Source organism: Ixodes scapularis, unplaced genomic scaffold, assembly GCF_016920785.2.
Source record: "Ixodes scapularis isolate PalLabHiFi unplaced genomic scaffold, ASM1692078v2 PGA_scaffold0__279_contigs__length_252992795, whole genome shotgun sequence".
Taxonomy (NCBI): domain Eukaryota; kingdom Metazoa; phylum Arthropoda; class Arachnida; order Ixodida; family Ixodidae; genus Ixodes; species Ixodes scapularis.
In genome coordinates this window covers 200315634-200333315 of record NW_024609835.1, presented here as the reverse complement: position 1 = coordinate 200333315, position 17682 = coordinate 200315634, and the positions used below count along the sequence as shown (strand labels likewise).

The window sequence follows — 17682 nt, the reverse complement described above, 5'->3', positions numbered from 1 at the left end:
CTACAATGGTTTTCGTTTACAGCAACTGCTTAGAAAAAAAATAGACTTACGTAAATAACAAATTGTTCGCTTTATAGGAAATATACTCCTCCTAGTCCATTATTTAATAAGCCTACTGTGTAGTCAAAACCTAGATATTCAATAACTATAAAAATTCAAAGTGCTACTTTTGAGCTCCAGTGGCTTTCTAGCACAGTGGTGTTTTGAGGAGTCGTTGTAGGATTTCTCACCTTCGTCGTCGCTTCCAACCATAGAGTACCTTGGAAAACCCGAGAGGTCGCGATCACTGCCCAGGCCGAAGCCATCCTTGGTCCACTGTAGCGTGCCGGCTTTGTTGATCACCCGACACGCCAGGACAATAGTGTCACCCAGGATGGCTGACCGGTCTGTGGGCTCGATGGCGAACCGCTGCTGTGGGCGCGGACCTAAAAAGGACAAAACAGAGGAACGGAAGGAAGTCGTCGTTAGGGAACTCCTAATTACTGGTCGTCTCGAGGTCAATCTTTTCTGCTAGTGTTCAGGTCGGGGCGTCGTCCTAATCAAAGAACAAACCCAGCCCTAAGGAGGCGAAAGTAAAAGACGAGCAGTGGAGCCCACTGCTGCAGACGTTTCCAAGTACAACCTCTCGGTGCCTCCACGTTGCACTTTTGTGTTTAGATCGTGTGCCTGAAGCGTCTTGCTAAGGCATGCCCGGAATCGCGAGACTGGCGTCTAAACAAAGCATCTACCATCCACGGTGGCCAGACTAGTTTTCGAAGCATGGCTGCTTGCAAACATCCGATCCGCCGTACGTCGATGAACCGCAAAGGACGGTACGAGCCATTTTAGCCTATCCAACGATCTTCGGGAGGGGCGCAGCGGCGGGCGGGGCGTGTAGTCACGTGATAATTTTGAAGCGCTGAATTGGCTAGGATGGCTTGTAGCATCCACGGTCGTCTATCGTAAGATGAAACGCAGTATTGAGTAAAATATTTCCACAGCGGTTGTAGAGCTAACCAATATCAAGCTGATTTAAATCCTTCATTACTCCGACTAAAGCTACAAGATACCACGCCAGAAAAGTGAGGCTGCTTCAAACACTTGCGTTTGCTTGCAATCGAGTGCGCTGTTCAGCCTTATGACGAAAAGACACACTGGCACGCAGGCGACATCTATCAAGTAACCCTGCAATCCTATTTCACTAGAGAGGAGGATTCGCACTATTTACGTTATAAAATGTACTATCGCGGACAATATGAGCTGAAACACCACTCTGGCCTCTGCACGGTACTACCTGCGCCACCTGTCGCACCGCTCTGCAAACACGGCGCACCATGAGGCCGAGATAAATTTTCATTTGCACGCATTGCGCCGCTGCGCTCTTCCGGCCGTCTGCTAGCGAAAATATTCGCCGACGGAACCACCATTACGATGCGTGTGCCGTGCAGCCCAATGTTCATGTTTCCGGCTAACATGCATTACATTGCATTTCATGAAAGCGCCGAAGCGGAAAATCCGTTGTCACGCTCGTATCTCCTCGAGGAGCGCTGCCTGACGGAGCTGCCTGGGCCCCCAAAAGGTGCCGATCTTAATATCATCAAACACGTTTTATAGCGCATCAAGGTAGCCATGCTACTGCGTCCCCTCTACCGCGCCACTGCCGACGAATTGTGGGAAGCGGTGAGACGTGAATGGGAGAGGCTTCGGGCCGAGCCAGACTTTGCTTCCGCGCTCTACAATTTCTTACCGGAGAGGATGAGAGGCGTGGTCGCCTGTTAGGGCAGAATGACGCGATATTAACATCTTTCGTAACTGTTCTTGCGCCTCAGGGATCCCTGAATCGGTCTTCTGCCGATTGGAACAAAGTTTTCTGCTACGGTTGAGACACACTATTGACGCCGTTAACCGGCGCATACTTTTGTGTGGTGCATCTACGATCCTAATCTTCGTGTATAGCAGGCACGTAGCCAGGATTTTATTTCGGGAGGGACCCGCCCATGGCAAAAGGCTGTATGAGAGGGAAGGGGGAGAGGGGGGTCCCAGCAAAATGGAACTTTTCGGGGGGGGGGGGGGGGGGGGGGCGGGCCACATGCCCCCCACTCCCCCCTGGCTACGTGCCTGGTGTATAGTGCAGTTGAACTTCCACGCCGACTATTAATCCCGTGTGTGGCATTGTCCTCTGCGAATATTCTTTCGATGATGTTTCAAGCTCCTTCTCCTGCCAAATGCATGACTGTCTGCCACACTTTACTCAGACTAGGTGTTGGCAAATAAAAATTGCTGTCTTGTCAGCAAGTTGTTTTGTATGAAACAAACACGTGGGCATAGTAACAAAGAAATAATACTTATGAACCTTTTTGTACCCCTCAAGGGTACCAAACCTTCGCAGTAACAAGTATGGTTACCTTTTTTTAAACAGCTGTGCTCCATGAAAAAGAAGAAACAAATAATAAATACCTCGGAGCCGGCCTGAATCCGGTATACAGCTATGGCCAATATTTTACGATGTCCTAATTTATGCATGGACTTAATGAAAGAAAACCAACCTGCAACGTCTTTAATGTGATTTTCAAAAACGATAATCGCAGCTGCAATTTAAGACACCGCGACATTTTTTTTTACCAGAATCCGTCTTTTCTACGTAATTCTGCGTAATAGAACGAAGTAAAACAATTGCAAAAGAGGGACGATCACTGTAATCTTCAGCTGTAAGCCCCCCCCCCCCCCCCCTCTTCCTGCCGCCCTACCACACACACGCCCGCTGTCGCTCACGCCGTCTCGCTAGCAGACGGCCGGGAGGGCGCAGTGGTGCAGCGAGCTCAAGTGTTAATTTATCTCGGCCTCAGTGTGTGCGGAGCAACTCGACAGGCGGCGCAGGTAGTACCGCGCGCCTGCCGGAGCGCTGTTTCAGCTCATATTGTCCGCGATAGTACACTCTATCTATGAAACAAATGGTCTTTTGTAACTTTTTCGAGCTTTTTTTTTTTTTTTTTTTCCACGTCCAGGCTGAAATAATGGTGCCAAAAATATCAAATATCAAATATCAAATTGAAGGATTTTCAGTGAAGCCCAACAGATGGCGTTTTCTCGTGGAAAGTAATAAAAAAGGCTGCAGAACGCACTCGGTTGCAACCAAACGCAAGCGTGTGCACCAAACTTAGAAAACCAACCCAAATCATCATTCAACGGTTGACGATCACGACCATATAAAGGTACAATTGCCACATTCCGCTCACAAGTCAATTGAACGTGCGTTCTCCCGAATTCAGTCGGTCGCCTCCCTACTATCGCCTGATCCCACTTTCTGCGCGATAGTATTCGCGGAAAGGGTGATCGCGTGGCACTCGTCCAAGGAGCAAGTAACATCCACCGCACCTCCGACTACTCCTCCTATACCCGTATCACTTCACTTCGCAATCGGGCTGATCTCCAAACACTTGCTTTTTGTCGAAGGCTCTACCGACTTGCTCTTCTTTATAAAATATAGTATACCAATCCGCAGATGAAAATGGCCCTTCTCAGCGTCCCAGATCGAATTTCTGCTAGGGTTGGCAATGTGTGTAACATCTAATTTATGCACACTTCATCTTTGTTTTTCGCAAATTACATGCTACCTCCTGCTAGTGATGATTGGAATTCATTACCCAACGACAATGTACTAAAAATTAACAGATCTAAGTTTCGTGAACTTGTCAGTGTTTTTTTTTTTAATCAAGTGAACGAGTTATAAATTTGCATAGTGATTTTTCTACTTGTTATTGCCATTTCACATCCCTACGATTTGTTTTGTGTGTGTTGTTTTCCTAACTTTCCAGTTTAAACAAGTGTCTTCTTACACTCCCTCGTGTAATACCCGGACACGGGTGCTCAAGGTAAATAAATTAAATGCAAATCGGTGAAAGGAGTAAAGACCATGGTCTGTTTCAAGTTTGTTTTATACTTTTGAGCTAGACTCTTGAGATCACCAAGAATTATAGCCACAGACCTCCATGACCTTAAAAGGCAGCAATCAAATTAAGCTGGATATTATTTTGAGCATTAGCTCAAAAGAAATCTGCCTTGGCCCAGATTTAAGCAAATATATGCAATAAGACACGCTCATAAATATCTCCGTTTAGTAAAACCCGTCGGATGATTTCTAAAATTATATATATATGTATATATGACAACTTTCATTAAATTTTGCGGTAAGAATAAGTTATCTCTTCAATGGTCGGGAAGAACAGAGAAGCAGAGAGGGCGTATCTCAGGAGGGTGGCCCTGCTATTCGTGTTCGGCAGACTGCTTGAAACCATTCCAGATTATTCTTTTCTTTTTTCTTTTTTTTTTATCGATTAGCACAGAAAGTTACATCGGAAGAAATATACGTGACGGCCTGCTTTAGGTGCACACGTTGGATTGAATCGTGGCGGAAGCAGTGGGAGAAAAGTAATTCTCGCTGAACACCACGCCATAAACGAGGCGGATTAACCATAATTCGTATAAAACGAAAGTACTGTAATGGAATTGAGTTAAAAGGGGAGACCTTTAGAAACTGCGCCACGAGCAGGGAGATCTACTGACGGCAGGAGCGCGGGACTTTAGTTTGAGTTCCACTTATATTTGAAGTTAGGTGGAGGTACGCATAGCCCTGAAATGATGTATGGTCTTCGGATCTATCCAAAAAAAAGAAGATAAAACGAAACTTGTTTGCTGACAAGTTTTCTACGATAGAGTTACATGGTTATACACATGCGTTACAGTGCTAACGCAAACGCGACTTGGTCGCTCTTTTCGCATTTGGAAGTGTCGTGGTGGGCATCAAAATTCACCACTTAGGTCATCACTTCATGCTGACCACACTACAGCATTAGGCAGTTTTTTTTTTTTTTTTTTTTTTTTTTTTTTTTGTGGCAGCCCTTCGATATTGAGAGACAAACAGAGAAAACCGAAGATGGCTTCTCCGCGCTAACAGTGTTGCAGAGTTACACTTGATTTGTCACAGAATGCAGAACGTAGTTGCAGCACGTCGAAGGTGCGCTACTTACTCGCATGCGTGCTTTGACATGACGAAACTTGTAGGAGGAAGAAGAAAGCCAGGATCCGGGCGAAGAACAAAGACCTCGGTAGCTTTCTTAAGGAGTTCCTCCATCGCGGAGGGTGCCTCATGTCCGGCTCCATCAACGACGCCGCTCAGAAGACGGCCGCGTGTCCCTTGCCCTCTTCAGAAGACGGATACCTGAAACGAGTCAAAAGATAAAGACGCAATTAGCGTTCGAAACGTCTGAAAAACACGAAACACGGGCAAAACATATAAAAGTTAATAAACCACTGTTTTCGTACCAATCAACGTGACGTCGTCACACTCGCATGGTGTTTAAACTATCTGAACGATACCAGTATAAAAAGGGGTTCTTTGAACAAGCTATTGTAATACAGAGTATGAAAATTTAAACCCTTTTAAATTGAATAGAACTCGAATAAATTACCGCTTTCAAGTGAAAGAAATTATGTTGGATTCGGTTGAAATGTGCTCGTAGATCCTTAGAAGTTTCCTCAACCGCGCGCGCGTGTCGAGAAATCGGAGCGCTCTATGCTAATACTGCTCTGCATAACCGTCTACTGAAGCCACATAAAACATTATTTGTTTTCTGTATATGAATACGTTCCAAATAACAATGGTTGACAATCATAAAAAAAAATACGGCTGCAAAAGTGAATCCAAGATCTGGAGAATTTTGTAGGCTGTTTACGCGATGATAAACGTGAGTCTTGTTGTACAGTTTATCAATGTCGAAGCTCCATATCAAGGCCGTTCGAACCAGTCGTAAGCTCCTTATTTATAGGTCTATAAAAAGAATTCGTAATCCGCCGTCCTAAGTCGTGATTGTACTTCCTGACATCGTACACTTCCTCCCTCGCAATGTAACCGTAACCCCCCCCCCCCCCCCCCCCCCCAAATAAAGAAGATGATTTTTTTTCTGGAGAAGATGAAGGCCGACGAGAAGAATTAAAAACTCGACGGAGGCACAAAAAAGAGAAGTTACGAACACCAATGTGAAGGTTTTATTTTCTTTCGCTCCCCAGAGGTTTACGACCGAGAAAGCTCAGGCAAAGCGCTTCCATTCACTCGACATTCCGGCAGCAAATTATTTAGAGTGCTTCTCGTCGTTCCAAATGCGGCGTGTCGGAATTGAAACGGGCAGAAACGCGCGGATGTGGATTTCGAGCCGAAGAAGAAAATGGACAGGCCGATCCGGTTCAGGTGAGTATTGACGCGGGGACTCACGTGTCTTTGCCTATACCGAAGATTTTAACCCCCTTTTCGCCGCGACAATTACCAAATCGGGGAACAGCCATAACCCAAGTTTTACTTAGAGGGTCACATAGGGTCCACGAAAAAGGATGGATCACATACCCTCGATTGCCATCCCTCCACCAGTCCCGGGCGTATGGCGTTCTCGCCTAAAACTCAGGACGCCGAAAACACCGAACAAGAAGCACCTCAAAGCGGCAATACCCAAGGCGGCGTGCCACGGCACGCCACCCTAGTTGACATGGACTACAGCTAGAGAGAGGATAAGAACGGCATGTAAGCCCTTCGGCGCTCCCGCCTCCAGCGCAAGCTTCCTTCATCGATAACGCTTCGACCTCTCATGAGCTTCGAGCTTACACGTGCACGCCGTATCTGGCTACTCCGTCGGGACACCCAGGCCCCGAGATGCTCAGCATTGATACGTCCTAGGAGTCTAGGCGTCGATCTGTCAGAGGTCGTCCCGAATGAGCGCGGGGCAATCAGCAACAAAAGCCATCACCCCTATTAGGTTCCGGCGCTACATCGCAGGCCACCTGATTGACAGGCCGACGAATGGCATATCCATGACACCTCCCTCTGGTTACCATAATCAACACAAACCCAGCTGCAAACAGCTTTCGACCAGGACACTAAACTTGCAACCCGTGATCTCCTCCACATCGAACCCTTAGAATTGACGCCCTAATGCCGATTCGCCGCCCGGTGTAGATATATAAATAAATATTATTTTCTTTTTTATACAGCGAATGGTTTCTAACGCCCTCAGGAGTCTCGTGGGATTCATTTCATGTAGAATCACGTGCAACATCATAATTGGCGTCCAGGACAGGACGAGACACGCTTGATTGCAGAGAAATATTCACTGTGCAATGAAGTTGAATAGCGTGCAAAAACATGGAACACAGATAGGCATGCACGGGAAAGTGTAAGAAAAATGGGCTAACGAACGACTAGCCTACGAACGTGAGTGTGAGCTTGAAGAGCGGGCTCTCGACCGAACGGAGGAAGACGAACACAGGAAATTTTTAAGCGAAATGAGAGTTGGAAGAACGAATTGGCCCACTCTGACGTAGGTTGGCTGAACAAGAAGGAAAAGCCAATATTTAGAGAATAGCATTTTTCTGTGCAAAAACACTTTTCTTGAGGTTGCGAATGTGTTGATGCAGAAGAAACAAAAAATCGCTGTTTTTCTTTTTTTTTTTGTCAAGATAGAATTGAGGATTTGGATAACATAGAGCGTATGGTCGTACGAGTAGGTCCCAATAGGGTACCAGGAGGTGCTGCACTAGATTCGATAGACGAAGCAATGGTTTCCATAAAGGGGGCCGTACCGAAGTAAAATCCTTTGTTCCGAAGCAGAGGCAAAAAGTGGTGGCAGGTTTGAAATTTGCCCACACTTTATTCCATGAACTCAATGCAATCAGGTGAAGACATGAAGTGATTCTTAGTTCCAAAACAAAATATTTTCCATCCCTCAAGAGGAGAAGAATGGTTAGAAGCTTGTGGTTGCTTGTCTTTGGGGCAAGTTGAAATCCCAGTGGAAGTCCCAGTCGCGGCATTTGCTAATGTCAGTGGAGTCTGCGAGAGCTTATAGTAGGAACTTATATAAACCGGGAGTGAACACTCTAGTAACCATGAACATGAGGCCAAGAAAATGGTTTTAAAGTGGTGCCGAAAACGTTAAAATGGGAACGAGAATGTCCGGGTACTCATGTAGATGTCCCAAAAAGTTCTCGAGCTTGGTCCTCATAAAAATGACACGTCAGTGATTAATGTCGAGTCGGGCATTATTGTGCGCATGAATATAGAATTGAAGCTGGAATATGATCCGAAATATACACAGGATCTTGGAGATGATGGGCTTGTGAAACAGGATGACAGTGCACCTGGTGAGTCAGGACCTGAATGGCAACATGCGCAGAGCATGCGACGGAGAATGCCTCGAGTTCGGAAGTAGGACATTACTTCTCAGTTGAAAAGAAACAACCTCTGAGGAACAAACGGTGCTCTTAAAGACACATGAGCGGCGGCACGGGGGGAATCCGCTACGACATTTTAATAGGCTGGTCTTGTCGCAGAGGGTGAAGCACACAGCAACACGTGAACTTATTGGATGCGAAAATGTGGCCGTAGGCAGGAATACGTGCGGAAATTTTCCAGCCCCGTGTTGTTAAGCGACTCAAGTATCTGGAATATTTTATTTCTTTTATTTCTACCATGTTTAATTGTTTCTAGCTTAGGTAAGAATATAAGTCTCCTTGGTGCACTTAAAAGCTGTGAACATGAAGTAAAATACATTGTGCAAGACGAATAAGTTCAACGAAATATATTTCTGTCTTCTCTAAAAAAAGAATATGCGGGTGCTCAAGATATTGTGCCCTCTCCCACTCATTTGACGAAATAAATTAAGCTATGCGAATTTGTTCGCACTAGTTGATGTAATACACGAAACGAGACTGCAGAAATCGAGATAGATTACAAGACAGAATCTTTGAGTTCTGCCTAAGATATTTCGGGCAAAGTAATTTATCAGCGTTTTTTTTTTTCTTTTTTTTTTTTTTTCTCGTGTATAATTCCCGAGAGAACCAATTCTTGTAGCCGGTCTCGTTTAAAGTTTTTTTTTTTTCGCTTTTCTTTGTTTTAAGAGTTTCCCTTGCTGCGTTGTTTACATGGTGTGTAGTTTAGCTTCGGGAAGTAAATTACAGCTATGATATCGTGGGTGTCAAGCGTACGGCTCGAGTCAAATCGTTCAAAACGATTGACTCGACCCGTACACTAGACATCCAAATTTGAACTGATGTCATAAACATATGATTGGGACTATATAAGTATATTTATCTAAACAAAGCGTGTTGTGGTACCATATCTAATCATGTCCCTTAACGTCTGGAACTTTGCTTCAGAAAAGAAAAAACCTTTAGTCGAAGGAAGGGAGACAGAAGGGAACGTCTGCGTTCCCTCTGTCTCTCCCCTTGATTAAAAGTTTTTTTTTTTTTTCTCTGCACCGCAGTTTCAGACATGATTAGCTACCACCAGCTCGCCCGCACGCTCAGAGCCTTTACCGTATCTAACATGTTGCAAAAACAACCACGACTACCACGTTTGCGAGAAAGTATGGAGAGGATAAAACATCATATAATAGAGATATAATATAAAAAAATACAAAAGACTCTGGACGCGCACTAAGAGTCCCCTTCGTGGTCGTACAAGCACACAACGAGCGCCGCGAAAAGCGTGAAAGGAAGTCCATAAGAAGAACGTCGGAAGGTAGTTCTCCGAAGCTGCTGGAAGTTCCTTTGTCGCGTGACAATCGCTTGCCTGGCTCATGAACTGGATAGACTCCGGTGCTTGGGCGGCGAAAATCCGCGCGAGGGAAGGCGCCTAAAACCAAGACCGTTATGTACACAATGCACGTTCCTTCGATTGGGTAATTGAAGCGATTCGCGTCCCCACAAACGTAAAGGTAGCCCAACCAATAACTTGTAGCCAAGACGGGGAAAGTTTTTTTTCAAAAAGCGGCAACAAAAAAGGCGACGAGGGGAAGGCGGGAAACAGAAAAAAACGCGGGAAACCAGGAAAAAGGCGAGAAAAAAGAAGAGAGAGCGAGGCGAAAGTGAGACTGGAAAGAAGAAGAAAACGGTCGGCGACTTTGAAGAGAAGGTCGGGGAGGGAAGGGCGAAATGAAAGAAACTGAGATATATAGTAGCCAGGAAATACGGGAGCGGAGAATTGGAAATTCGATAGGCGTGCGCCGTAAATCACCGACCACCACCACATCGCCGGCGTACACTCACTCCCCTTCGCTAGCCGTGAAGAAAGCGAGGAGAGCGGGAAAGACATAAAGGGAGATGAAAAAGGACAGCCGGAGGAGTGGCTCGCTGCACTCCCAGAAGAAACAACGCCATCAACAACAAAGGAACCAAATAGGAGACAACGGGGGTGTTTGGAGGCAAGCGAGCGAGGACGTCGCAGCAGCCGCGGATAGTGCAGAAAAACTTGCATCGTAGGGAGAACGTAAACTGGGGACGCTCGGGCGCGATCCGAGGCACGCAATACATAATAAAAAAAAAATTAAAAAGAACCTAGCCTAAAGGAAGGAAGAATAAAGACAGAGTCACAAAAAAATGCAAAATGTCGAAGAAGGATGTATTTTTTAAAGGCCGACCAGCCATAGATGTCGCGTAGAAATAAGATCGCGGCGCCCCCAATCAATGTGTGGGATAAAACGGGAAGTTGCCCCGAACAAGGAGAATAAATAACCGGGGTGGGTAAAGAAAACTTTAAAGCCCCTTTCCCCTCCTCCCTCTTCTCAAAGAACATTATTTCGATCGTTAGGGAGGCTGCACGCGCGTAATATTACCAACTAACGAGCGTTATTTAGGAGAACCGAGCAGTTTAGTGTCGTGGGAGAGCGTGAAAAGATAAAATTCAAGCAGAACGTTTCAGTGAGTTCTAACCGTTGTGGTGTCAAAGTAAAGCGACCGTTTGCACACGCCGGACATGATAACGTTGTCTGCTCAGATATTTCTCGTTAAAACATGTTCTTCATTGCGTCACGTTGCTTTTTTTTTTAGTTATTTATTTGGCCCTTATTACATCGCGTCTTTCGAGGTGCTCGATATGAGGCATTTAACGTTTCACATTAAAAGCTTCATAGAAGAGTTTGTTCCCCTTAGAAGACTCGAGCTGGCGTCACACTGCAAATATACCATACAAAAAAAGTCTGCAGACACTAGAGAGTTTTAGGGAACCGTTATTGCACATCCGATACGCTTCAATGGGCCCTTCGGTACGAACTGCACCTATAGGAGTCTTCTGCGGTAGAGCATGTGCGGTTCGTACTTGAGGGCCCCACTGTACCATATTGGATGTGCAAAAACGGTTCCCGAAATACTCTCTACTGTCTGAGTCGTGTTTCTTCCCATTACGACGATCCTTCCACATTAGAACATGTCCGGAACACCTTCTCCGGACATGTTCTAAGCATACATATGTATCAAGAAAAAACGCTTCGAATATATGTGAGGCGTCTACGCATATAATTGGCCTTGTGGCTGCAGCGAACACGGTGTCTTCTCTATGGCGTATGAGCACTTTGACCGCAGCTTTACGTTTTTTTTCCCCAGAAACGACGCAGGATATATTTACATCTTTATAGATATAAGGGAAGGCTGGAAAACGAGCCTGGATATTAAGCGCCTGCACGGAGCAATGCTCTAACTTTAGCCGAAATGGTATTTTCGTGCTGGGTTTCATCTTGCGATAATACAAGGTATTTATGTTTGTCCTTTGTCCCCCTTGTTCCCCTTCTCCAGGGATTATTTTCGTCATCCTTGTCCAGCTCGCTTGCACCTTTGCATTTAATTGCATTATAATCATAGTTTTGTCCTCGTAAAAAAAAATTATAACCGGGCTTAGGAAAAAAAAAAAAAGCCGGCATACGTTGTATTTTTACCCGTTTCTTGCATGTACGCATGTACACGGGGAATAATTGAATTGAAAATTACATTTTTGAACTACGGGATTTGACGTCCACAACCGAGTCATCTGAGAGTCCATACCGCGTCGTCTGCTTTTGACCGAATGCTGGTTGCACCTTTTGGGAGACGGCCCCACAAGTACACTCTCGGGCGACATGGCCATCTGCTTAGGATACTCCCGTTTGAAATGTCATTAACGTTGTTCTACCTGTTCGGGAGAGTTGACGAATAAATTTAAGTTCTACGAGGTAACAACCACCACAAATATACGATGGACACGATTAAAGTATGTCGCCATGCGACTCCCAAAGAATGCCTCCTCCTGCCCCCTCTTACCCACAACGAGAAAATATCGGAAAATGTCCATACAGCTCAAGACTACGACACGCAGGCATGTCTTCACCTCCGATACATTTTTTCTTCTTTCAAACGAACATTGCCAGACATGACTGAAGCGTGGCTATGAAGCAGCGTCTATCGAGGGCCTACACCCCACATCAACATCACGGCGACTGAAAGGGCATATTATTGCGCGAGCACTCGCACAGACGAATCATCTTGCAGTCAGTACAATCGTGCAAAGTGCTCGATTTACTTGGTTTTCTTCTTTTTAGCTAGCTCAGGTCCAAACCGTCCCCAGTTTTTCGAATACGTGTGCCTGTTTCCCAAAGTTGATAAAATGACCCAAGCCTCCGTTTATTTTCCGAGTTATCTATTGCATGTATCCGTGCATTTGCATTATGCTTTGACGGTTTGCAAAGAATCACAAACACACGGGCGCAGCATAGCTGTCTTCTGTGGTTAGGGTTAAATAAAAAGTACCGATATCAGTGAGACATATCGTGGCATCCGAGCGACGGATCGACCCTTCCGTCAATGACGCCTCTGACAAATGCGCCCCTGGTAATTTTCCGGCGGTGCCCGCACGCACCTGTCCTTCCTCCTCGCCCTTTGGACCGAAGAAGAGCAGCCTGGACAGGGGACCTTTCCAATTTCAAAACGACCTTCCTCCGCGACAGCGACCCCTTTCGGCACCTCGGCACTCGTGTCGCTAACGACACGAGACCATTAACGCGGCGCAGCTAGAGACGACAAGCCGTGCCGAGTCCGAACCCAGGCGCCTCTGCCAACCCTCCCCACCCCGCACTCGAAGGGGGCCACGGCGGAGTCTAAGGAGGAGTCCGCAGTCCTCGGCGTGGCGGCCGACCCGTCTGGTGTCACGCCAGGGGCGTCAACGGCACCGACGACCGTCCGAACTCGAACCCGGTCGTTAGACCAGAGCGGGAATCGCGGAAACAGCCTTCACGCACGTCTACGTGTCTCTCTTGGGAGCAGCGAGCCCTCGGGCAGCAGTGCAGTACGCACCGCTTTGGAAACTGGCACTCTAACTTGCCACGTAAATAACCTTCCTGCAAAATAGATTGCTAATCGTGGGAATTTGTCCGTCCATACTTGCATTTGTCCACTAACTTTAGCAGGGGAATTGACGTCACATGATGTGATATCAGCCTGTCTAAATTAAAATATATATGTATATATATATATATATATATATATATATATATATATATATATTTCCCGATTTGCTTGTTCAATGTCTGCTAAAAAAATTTAAACGACCGCTCCTCAAACACTTTGTTTCTTGGATCTTACTTGTTTTAAGCAAAAAAGAGCAAGATAACGAATGCAACGGAGACACTTAAGACTGCTTACGTGTAGGAATACGAAAGCATTCCTACGCGCAGCGCAATCTCGCAAGGAGCGCGCCAGGTCTTTTCTTTTTTCACACGGCGCTTCGAAAGTGTCATCGCGCATCCCCACTGCGCATGTGTGGCGCCCCACCGGCTCCACGGCTTTTGTGACGCATCGGCGTTGCTGTGCTTTTCTTTGTGTTTTATTTTTGAGGCGCGTCCGCTTCGACCTTGAGCGCCCCGTCGGCTTCCGTGGCGAAGCATCTGCGTTGCTGTGTTTTCTGGCCAATGGGAATTCAGGTGCCGTTTCCGCTGCTACAGACAACCAGGGCTTTGCTCCATGGGACAGTTAAAGGCCCGTTCACATATATGCAACCGAGTAGAACCGAGAGAGAACAGAACGGTTTTTAACTTCTTGCGACGTCTTGGGACCGGATGCGCTGCAGCGGAGCTGGTCCTAAGAGATCGCAGGAGGCTTAAAAACCGGTCTTTATTCTTTATTCTTTATTCAGGGAACTCCTGCAGCGCCTAGAAGGCATTATTACAGGGGGCGAATAATAACGAAAAGAACATATCAACATTTGCAGCACAAACTATACATTCCTGTAAAGCGTTCCAGTCCTTGACCGTCCTCACAAAAAACGAATTTTTGCAGAGCTCCGTCCTAGTACAGTATTCGCGTATCTTGTGCACATGATCATTACGTTTGGAAAAATAATTTGGTTTTAAGAGGTATGATGAGCTATTAATACCAGTAGCTTCATGATAAATGTTGTATAAAAATTTCAACCGTAAATTTTTTCGCCGAAGATCCAATGACGCCCATCCTAGTGATTGTTTCATGTTAGTTACACTAGAAAAACGGCCGTACTGGCCCAGGACGAAGCGTGCGGCACGATTTTGTATTTTTTCCAAGCCATCAATGCGATTTTTTTTGGAAGGGTCCCACACAGTGCATGCGTAATCTAGAAGTGGCCTTACATAGGCAAGATATGCTAGTTCTTTTATTTTTTGTGTAGCGTTTTTTAGGTTTCTTTGGACAAAGCCCAGTGCGCGACCCGCCCTCATAATGACATCATCAATTTGCGAATCCCACGTGCAGTCGGATGACAAAATGACTCCGAGGTATTTTACTTTATTCTCATTCGTTACTAGCTCATTGCTTAAATAATACTGTGTGTCAAATTTATTTTTTTTACGTGTGAAGCTAACATGAACACATTTCTTTACGTTAAGTTGCATCCCCCATTCACCGCACCATTGTTCTATTCGATCTAGGTCAGCCTGCAGTTGTCCGGAACCCTCCCCGTTCTTTATACGCGTATACACAGCGCAATCATCAGCAAATAATCTCAGCTGGGAAGTTACATTGACATGAATATCATTGATAAATATTAAGAATAACAATGGCCCCAGAACCGACCCCTGTGGTACACCAGACGTAACTTCAACAAAATGAGACGCCTCGCCGTTTAAAATTACACATTGCTGACGCGAACTCAGGTATGACTGAATCCATTTTAGTGTGGTAATATCTATGCTCAAACAATTCAATTTGTGAAGTAAGAACGACTGCGACACTGTGTCAAACGCTTTCCTATAATCAAGAAAAACACAATCAGTCTGTTCACCCTTATCTACGGACATGACAAGATCATGATAGAGCTCGGTTAGTTGCGTGACACAAGAATAACCTCTCCTAAATCCATGTTGTGAATCTATGAAAAAATTATGGTAACTAAGATGTTGCATTATCTGGCTGTACAAAATGTGCTCAAGTAGTTTGCAACAAATTGATGTTAAAGAAATCGGCCTGTAATTTGTAACATCTTTTTTGGGTCCCTTCTTGTGTATTGGTATTACATGAGCTACTTTCCAATCATTCGGTAATGACCCCTCAAGCAAAGACTGGTTGAAGATTATAAAAAGATATGGGGCAATGGCGTGAGCACAGCGCTTCAGAACCCTAGGCGAAATTTGATCAGGGCCAGTCGCTTTAGTTTCGTCTAAATTTTTTAGTAGCTTTAGGACTCCCTCGACACCAACCTCAACTGCAGGCATATCATCGTATCTGTTTGTAAGCGTTACTGGCGTTATATTGTTCGCAGGCAAAAATACCGATTGAAAATATTCATTAAAGATGCAAGCTTTTTGACGGGCATCTGTAATTAGTTCGTTATTTACTAATAGGTCAGGTATTCCCATCTGGTCATTTCCGTAACGTTTCATAAACTTCCAGAACTGTTTATTGTTATTTTTCATTCCGTCTTCGAGCCGCTGTAGGTAATCGCCTTTTGCTTTCCTCACGGTGGCTTTGTACTTTGTCGTCAGTTCTTTCAGTTTCCCATGGTTTACTGCTGACTTTTTCTTTTTGTACCGTGCGTAAGCACGCTTTCGTTTTTTTGTTAATCGTAGAACACTTCCGTTGATCCATGGTTTGGCTCTATTTTTTAATTTGGATGCATCAATACATGGTATGTATTTCTCTGTTAGCTTTATCACTCTCTGCCTGAACAGTAACCACGTGTTGTGCACATCTGTTTCTTCGGCAACGCATTCAAACGAAAGAAAGCCACTAGAAAGCTCAGAGCTAATGCCTTCATAATTTCCCTTTTCATACAAAAACACCTTTCTATCTGAACTCAACTTTACACGTGCAGATTGAAAACGAAGCGTCGCGACTACAGCGTCATGGTCGCTTATGCTCGGTATGACATCGATTCGTTTAACAATGTCGGGATGATTGCACAACAACAAGTCGAGTATGTTGTGTCCGCGCGTAGGTACAAGTACATGCTGGGTAAAACCTAGACTATCAACCATGCACTTCATATCAATATTAAGTCGAGTCATTGTTTTACAGGCACACCCGTCATCGCTCCATGTCAAGTCTGGCAGATTAAAATCGCCACCAAGTACCACACATTCATTGGTAACACTAGAAACTATTTCGTTTAGGGTGTCTATACAAGTAGAATCAGAATTTGGAGGCCTGTAGGTCTCTATCGGTCTTACTCGGTTGCACATATGGGAACGAGCCTTTAAGCGCCCTTCACACTTGCAGCTGAGTACGACCGAAGGAGACAAGACCGGTTTTTAAGTTTCTGGCGACGGCGTAGTAGCTGCTTCGCAGCAAAGCATCCGGTCCTTGCCGTCACAAGTGGTTTAAAACCGGTCTTGGCTCTCTCAGTCCTACTCGGTCGCAAGTGTGCGCGGTATAAAGCGCATAACCGCGTTTTATGCCGCGGTTATGCGGCTAATCCATCGCACAAAGACCCGCCTGCAATACTGTTTGAGGCGCGTTTCTTGCTTGTAAATGGTCCTGTCACATTTGTCATACTTCAGCTGTATGGATACATGTTTGTAGCACTCATATGTACGAACCAAAAATGCATCCAACGTCCTCGACGCACGACCGCAGAAAATTGTCAATATGTCCGCGGCGAACGCTGTGTAAGTTTAGCTGCTCGCCACTCGGACAAATCATAGACCGGGCGACTGCGAATTGCGGCACGGATTTAACACGTTGGCAAGGTGCATCAATATGGCGCTGCTCTATCGCGAAGAAGGCCGTACTGTTGTGATGTCGCCCCGCTGCGGCGAGACTGCGGCGTACTGCTGCGGCGTACGGCTGGCACCCCGCTGCGGCGAGACGCCTAAACAAAGTTCTCCATAGCGAAAAAATGTGTGTTCGGGTCCTCGCCGCTGCAAAGGCTGTACACTGACGTCCAGATTCCCCGAGAAATGGATCTTTGATGCTCAGTGCTACCAAATCCTCGCGCTCCAAATCTGCAACCGGGCACTCTATGGCTCCGTCGCCGAACTGCCAGGCTTTGTAAGTATAGAGGAGGCTATGGCTCGACGCTAACACCAACTTTACCAGATTACCTCAGTTGTGGAACTCCCGCGGAAGGGGGTACCCCCGTCACTCACTTCAATCCGCCTGCCGTCGTTCGAAGTGCCATCTTCATTTTCGTTTCATAACTGTGCGTTCCAAAGAGCAGAGCCGAAGCACCGTACAGACGCCGTGCTTCGAAACGTACCAACGTCACTAGAACCACTCAGTTAGGAAACGCTCATGAAGACTGCTCTGAAATGGTGGCATCGATCCGTACTCGAGAACCGAGCTAATGGTGATCACAACGCCGCCATTTCTCCCGCAGCGGCCACTCGAGGAACTGCACGTGACATCTATTTTGGCTTTAATCGACCATTTCGAAGCCGAAACAGATACGGT

General features: G+C 45.8%; 1 protein-coding gene across 3 annotated transcripts in view; it reads right to left on the bottom strand.

The window, feature by feature from the left end:
* Positions 1-17682, bottom strand: part of LOC8043463 (irregular chiasm C-roughest protein) — a 225740-nt gene that overhangs the window by 62893 nt on the left and 145165 nt on the right. For 2 of the 3 annotated variants that reach the window (XM_042290763.1, XM_042290765.1), the window contains exons 3-4: positions 5007-5197; positions 231-425 (exon numbers count right to left, since the gene is read on the bottom strand). In XM_042290763.1, coding sequence (XP_042146697.1) covers positions 231-425; positions 5007-5139 — 328 coding nt within the window. In that variant the 5' untranslated portion in view covers positions 5140-5197. Of the gene's footprint in view, positions 1-230; positions 426-5006; positions 5198-17682 lie in introns of those variants that run through there. The other variant, XM_029993312.2, reaches the window with a different exon arrangement.